General features: G+C 31.8%; 1 protein-coding gene across 1 annotated transcript in view; it reads right to left on the bottom strand.

Annotated features, from left to right (window-relative positions):
• The window catches only part of LOC106867405 (GTP-binding protein Rhes), a 159,046-nt gene that overhangs the window by 71,365 nt on the left and 80,031 nt on the right, over positions 1-7,650 (bottom strand). Inside the window, exon 2 of the mRNA XM_014912266.2 lies at positions 5,521-5,897. Coding sequence (XP_014767752.1) covers positions 5,521-5,897 — 377 coding nt within the window. The remainder of the gene's footprint in view (positions 1-5,520; positions 5,898-7,650) is intronic.

The raw sequence follows: 7,650 nt of genomic DNA, 5'->3' as shown, positions 1-7,650 counted from the left end.
TATATGAGTGAGTGGACATAAAAAAGAAAAAGGCCCTCAACGCATATAGCGTTAACTAAGTGTGAATGAGCCAAGTTTCTGAAGTCGAATCAAACTGTTTTAAATAATATAGATTTAATTTCTTCACTTTTCTTCTTACACAAATACTGTGTAAACATATAAATACAACCCCAGCAGCTGTCCAGTAAAATAATAGATCATTCATTCAAAAACAGAATTCATAAACAACAAGAATTCATATTATTCCTTAGCGTTCGGTTTCAGTAACGTGTGAAATCATGGGTAAAGCTTGAACTATTTTATGGACTGTTGTTATTCCGTTACTGGCTACTATTTTTGAAACCGTTGATAAATGAACCATCTTGGTTTGGCAAGTCATTTTGCATTAAAAATGAATTGATCATTAAAACGTGGGTTTTTCTATAAGAAAAGCAGAATATTTAAACAAAAAGAAGATATAAGCTCTTCGAGAGGACTCGAGCCACGTATCTATTACTTGGTAACAGTGATTTCATTGAGACTAGAGTCACATATTAATTAGTGAACATATCATGATTCCAAACCACAAGACACGTACTAGGCGAACTGAAATGTCGTCATATTTGTCATTTGAACTGTGCTGTCAATAATTGCAGTAATATATCTGTCCACATTGTAGAACATTTAGCTTGACTAAACCGTTGAAAAATAGCGTCTTTGATAGAAATAAGGTTGCGCTCAACATAAGAGCCCCCTCTGTGCCTCCGTGGTTATTTTTACGGCTACATAAATATTTAATTTATTTCTCTTAACTTGATAAGAATATTTCAGTGATTATTGATTAGTGGCGTTTTGATTAGCTATAGAACATTCAATTACAATTAGAAGTACAACGCTTAAGAATATTTACATTACTCTGTCGTACAACTTATTTTTCATCAAATATGCGATGTTAAAATCCCAAAATTATTTTGAAAGAAAACGGAACTAATTAACTAAATATATAAATCATTACGCTTTTCAATAGTTATTGATTTGAATATTCGATTATTGTATTTTTGTAATATTACACTCATTTACTAAACTTTTGGAAATGTTTGTCTACTTGAGATATGTGCCTAGATTATTAAATGATTCTAAGAATTCTCGCTAAACATTTTTATTGTTAGTCTAGAAACCAGTATTTACATTATGGTTTTCGTTTTGATTAAGCACAAATGCCCAATACTTAGCAGGAGGAAAGAAGTAAAAAGTACGACGTTGATGCTTTCCGAAATACATACAAGCAGAAATTGAAACCACGTTGCAGCTCTCTGCTTACGAAATGTTATCGCTTACACTTGAAACACTGTCTTATAAAACTATTGTATTGACGTTTGTTTATATAATCAATTTCCGAAATGGTTTTGCAGTCTAAATTTATAACCAAGGCAGGTAAAATAACTTCTACTTCTATGTTATATGACTATAGATCTGATTTGTTTTTTAAAATAGATGCTTCTTGCAGAATTCACATCAGCCTGTCTAACTTCCATAGGAATGCTGTAACTGTTTTCTTTTCCCCCAAAACGATCTCTGGTCTTTTATATTTGTAATATAATGGAAACATTAACAGAAATATTCTAAATATATTATTCACTTCGCGAAAAAGCAGCATTTCGATTGTTTTTCTTACATTAGAGCAATCCTAAATTTGAATATCTTGTGTCACTGGATGACATTTCACACAGATGCTACTAAAATCAGTGATAACTTAAACATCACTTTGACATATTCTGTCCAATGTGGTTAACTATAACATGAACATCAAGAGTAGTTTTTCCTAATTATCTACTCCTTGATTTATTGCTTGATTTATAAATTTCAACAGTTATGTGTTATTAAGCTGCAGCCGGTCCCTAGTGAAGCAGTTATAAAGATATTCTAGTTTTGATCATCGAGCAATTTTTTATATCTAGATTACATTTTCCAATGCTTCGTATCAACTTTGAGTCTGTGAGCTTGATTTGAATGAATTCGACTGCTTTTTTCTCACATGTCGAGTGTCCATGCAGAGGCTCCTTATTCTTTCCATTAGTTGTTGTTAGATATGCTGAAATTTCGATTATGTTAGATTGCTATTGGGCTCTTTCTTGATTTAATGATATTTCTAGTAAATATTTCCAGGTGATCAAGTAAAAAATATTTTAAAAATCTTCCTTCTTATCCATTCAAAACCAGAGTGGCTAAATTTACATAAAAGATCTAAAACTGATAGTTAAAAAAACAAAGTCTTGCGCAATTTCTAATTCAGAAATAGATATTTGAATCGGATTTCATCAATCGCCTAATATTACTAGCAAATAATATTGGATGTTTTACAAGTCAAAATAATTCCAGAAGTTATGTATAAGGAAATATATAGCACTTTCTGTTGTTTTTATGTATTTATATGTTTGTATTTGATTCTGTTGAATTGTTATGACAGTGTTATGACAGAATTGTTATGACAGAAGGCATATCATATAATCATTAGAAAACATAGTTTCTAAATTCTACTTCCACTATAATCACCCACTTCTGAATAATCAAGTATGTTATTAGAGTAATACTACCCAGAGCGTAGAAACGGATTAAGACACCATTATATTTTACAATGAAATGCTGATATTTGAGGTTTATTTTAAAATATACATAGTTTTAAAAATACATCTGTTTCAGAGTAATAATTCGGTTTGCATTAGAACTTATTACTTAAATTATGTTGCTAACTCACCTTGTATTTTGTATTTAACATACTGGTAATTTATGACCTCGTTTCGATTCTCAATTCAAACCATTTCATTTCAGTTATGTTGCTTTTTCCCTTTCGGAAAGTATAAATGACCCTAAATCTCATTTCTCTCCTAGCATATAACATTATGCCTTCCATGATAAAATATTACCATCTTACACTTCAGGCCCATTATTAGTTTCTTCTTAATATTGACCAGTTTAACACTATTCCGAATGCGTTGATTCCCATAAGATATTCTATACCAACTAGATGCCTTCACAGTTAAAATGTTATTCCTTCTAGACATATTACATAATGGTAAAAAGTTTTTCTTTCTTTCCAGACACATTTCAACACACTCAAAAGTATTATATTCTCTTGTTACATCAGAACACGAGGAAGTTGTTTTACCCTTTCTCATCATATTTCATAGCTGAAGCGATTGCAATCATTGCAAATGATCGTCCGAAGTGGTTTTGGTATTGTAGGAAAGGAAACATTTGGCATAATTCTCTTTCATACTTCAGTATATAGCCTAACTTTGCGATAAATGAATATCCATCCACGCAATTTTCTGCAATTCCAACCATTTCTAATCGATTTTATTTTGTGTTGAGAGCAAGAAACTCAATTTTGGACTCTGGAATTATCGATACATCCTGTATAGCTTTTCTTGTAATGAGGTAGTAACTATATATATATATATATATATATATGCGCGCACGCGCGTGTGCATTTAAGTATAAATGTATATTTATGTATAAGTGTACGTTTAAGCATTTAGAATCAGTTTTTCGTAGCAAATCGTCGATGCTATTTTTAGCTGTAGTATATTTTGGTAGGCTGCAGTGTTTACTATAATGATAGGAATGAACCCACATGTATTAAAATAAAGGGCTACATCTGTAGTAGAGCAGTTTAAATTTATTCATAAAAACAGTTTTCTTTTATGCTCGGTCGTCTATTATTACTGAATAGCAATGATTAGCAGGATAAATTCGCTAGTAGTTATATGTTTAATGTGTTATTCTGTTATTTTTTTTACATGTACAGTCTAAAGGCTGTGACCATTCTGGGGCACCACCAGTGTTGGTATTATCTGTAGAGAACTTATAATTGTTTTGGTGTGTTACGCATTAATTTATAAGCTAGAATGTTTAAAGTTGTTTCCAAAATTTGAAACGCTTCATATTATCTTATGGTGCTACAGATGGCTTTTATCATATTTTGTGATATCACCAAGATATACCATTAACCAACGGACACTTGTAAGTCAAATACTTTTCATTATTTAAGGTACATTAAACGACGCAAATATTTTAGAGGAAACCTACTATAATTGGAAATCGACAACGAATTATAGATATAGTTAATCAAGGGATTAACTCTTACTCAGCAATCCTCATCATTCTTTAGTTATAAGGATATTTATAATCGTGCCCTAAGTTAGGTAAAACATCTTATGTTCATAAGAGTTACATGATATTCCTGGATTCCACATTGACGTTAGCTTCGCTAGTGATATGCAGTATCTACAAACAAGATCAACTAAACTGCAGTTAAGTTATTTTTTAAAGACGTTTACCACGACTCCAAGTACATAAATATATATACATGCTTCTATAGTCCATAACGTATTATATCTTCAGGTCAAACTAAAGAAACAATGTAGTAATAGCTATGAACACTTCACCACTAGAATCCTGGAGAATGCAATGTTTTCCATTATTATAAAACTTAAGGTACTAAGCTTTCTCAGAATGCTTCAGTATATCAGCGAGTTATAGGCATCATGCAATGAACATTACATAATTTATCAACGACAAAATGTTTAATGAGAATATCAGTGACATTACCACAAGCATTATTCATTAGAATATTAATTCCACTGGAACACTACACAAACTGATGGTGCGTTGTTGCCACCTTCTCCACTGGATTGCATATATTATTAATAGACATTCGGTCTTACATATACGCGGCATGAATAAAACATCTAACAGCAACACAAGATATTTTATAAAAATTACAAGTATAACTTACAAATACCCACGTCAGTGTATGAACGTCTGAACATGGCCAACAATGACGAGATCTGAAAATTTCTCACTAAACATTTGCAAGGGAAATATTTTATATCTGGTTCATCACTGATAACAACAAATTAGATAAACAATACTTCACCCATAGCATTGTCACCAAAGAGATAAACAGCTAGTAATCCTCATAAATCTGGAATCTTCCATCCAGTTTGTGTCCGTATTCTATCGCCTAAAACACACCACTTTAAATGCCACAAATCTTCCAGTTGCTCACATCATTTATTTGTATTAACACAGTTTTGTTAAAGAGAGCAAATATTTGTTAATACAATATATTGACTGTATCATGTTGCTGGCAGAATTCAAACTTCTGGTGGTGATACATATACCTTAAAGTCTCCATTTAAATGTACAGATTGTAGGCAAATACTTTTGTTTCGTCCAGACGCAATAATTTAATTTGTGCTGGAAAGTTACAAGAAGCGTCTATAGAATCTAATAGTTGCTTCATTGACTTCAGAAACTAAAATGAAATAAAATTTTACGACTGAAAATCGAATTGGTTAAGGACTTTATTCTCTATGTTTTCAAGCACTGTTATACATCACCAATCAAAAGATTAGTGGTTACAAGTAATATTTCTGTATTCCCTCATTGATATTCACAGGAAAGTGATTATGTATAAAATAAATATGCATAAGCAATAACAAACACATATAGGATAAATATAGATTACATTCTCACCTGTGATAAACGATAGTCGTCTCATGGCTGGAAACGGATGATTTCCAGATGTATCCAATATATCGAGCCGATAGGGAGCTCCACGAATTCGGTAAATTTTCCGATGAAAATCCTCTATGGTCGGTGTGTAGTTCTCATCAAATTTGTTGGCAAGAAATCTTGAAACAATGGCAGTCTTCCCTACTTTTGCCGATCCAAGAATGACAAGACGATGACAGTTCTCAGGGGGAGCACTATCACCTTGTTCTACAAGAGCCATGTCTGCGGCTGTTGCATTTCCCAGAGACCAACAGAGACATGCCAAATGAGATTGACCTACAGCCAAACAAGATTTGCTATCGTTGTCTGTGTTTTGGAAGTACAGCTTCCAAGGACGACTGGAAAAGATAAACGTTTTAGGATTTTAGTTAGTATTTATGAAAAAGAAAAAAGAAATGGAGAGAGTAATTAACATAATTAATTTGAAAGGAAAATGCTTGGATTATTAAATCAAAATAGTACAATGAATGAAATTTGAAATCCGCAATGAGTTGCGTTCTCTGCAAATGTTAAGAGCATGATAAGAGCGAATTACCTCATTATTTTTCTAAATTGTGGGTATATTTATTTCTCTCCTTCATTTGATTTAATACCGAAAATATGTTATAAGCGGAACTTCCAATATTTCAGTAGTGAAACCGTAAGTAATTATTTAACTTTTCACTTAGTATAACTTTCTTTCAACTAAGTCCATACTACAAGTTAATGTGTGTAAAAGCCAGACAAATCTCATTAAATTATGAGATTTATCGATAATGAAAAGATATGTCTATTAGCAACACATAATTCCAAACAAAAATCCATAAATGAATTATTCAGCTTAAGATCTTAACCATGAACAATAAAATCCAATAATAAAGCAAGGTCAAAACCAATGAGTGAGACACAAGAAACAAAATTTGAATTCAATTACATTGTGCGACAAAGCCTGGTTAGATGCTATTATTATTGTTATGGTTTAAAAGCAATAAATTCGTAAAATGTTACCATCATACTCACTGAAGAAAAACATAAAAGAAATACGCAACCTTTCTATATCTCTAGTATATAATATTGCATGTTGAGACAGCAAAATTTTACTGGTCGTAAATGAATAGCATAAGCCACGTGCTCGACTAATTGTTTGTGCTAATTTAGCAATAAAATTACTGGGAGGCGTGGTATGGGTAGTAACGATTCTTACTTTTGAATATTCTGATTACTGAAGCAAAAAGAAATTATAAATGCATTGTAAAATCATTTATGCGTGTTCTGTCTCTAGAAAAAAATTTATAGCATTCAATAAAAGTAGACAGTGAAAATTATTTTCGATAATGTCAACGTCAGTTGAGATATCCGTTCAAAGCGCAATTTATAACTGAACGATGAAGTAGTTCTAGTTGAAATTGAATTAATTCACGTAATTATTTAGCAAATGACACTTGTACAATGGCTTTTTGAATGATGTGCTACGACCATTGATTGTCGAAGTTTTCATTACATAAACAATAATTTTGTCATTAAGGATGAAGCCTTAGTTGTAAAGGAGAACAAAGAATACAAAGATGTGACTTCCATATTTTTTCCTAAAGATTTTATTGACATAAGTGGTGTGGCACCAAACAAGGAATGAAACCAATTTCTGTTAGAAGTCGACATGAACTTACTGTTTATATATTTCAAACCGTATTGTTCTGGATTAACATCTTCTGACATAATGTAAGACAAGCGTCTGTAAGTGCAGACAATTCGCCTCATTTGTATAACTATACCTACCACCTACTTTATCAACACTGGCAGGATGTGCACACAAGACGAAGAAGGACGGGACGACATTACATCTCCTTTAATTCAATATCCTGCTTTTCTGGCAAGTGCTGCGCTCGATAATTCTTAATATTATACGTTATCAAAAGAAGTTGAGGAACAGAAGAGATATAGCTTCGGACAATATTTAATTACAACTTAGTTCAAATATGACCAGGATCAATTTTATTTTCATTTATTCTTGGTGAATGGATAACATAAGTTCCACTTATACGCTAGAGTAATTTCAACGATTCTGCTACCTCGCTGTCTTTATACATATATATATATATATATATATATATA

This window comes from Octopus bimaculoides, chromosome 2 (assembly GCF_001194135.2).
Source record: "Octopus bimaculoides isolate UCB-OBI-ISO-001 chromosome 2, ASM119413v2, whole genome shotgun sequence".
NCBI classification, from domain to species: Eukaryota; Metazoa; Mollusca; class Cephalopoda; order Octopoda; family Octopodidae; genus Octopus; species Octopus bimaculoides.
This window is presented reverse-complemented; position numbering and strand designations above follow the sequence as displayed.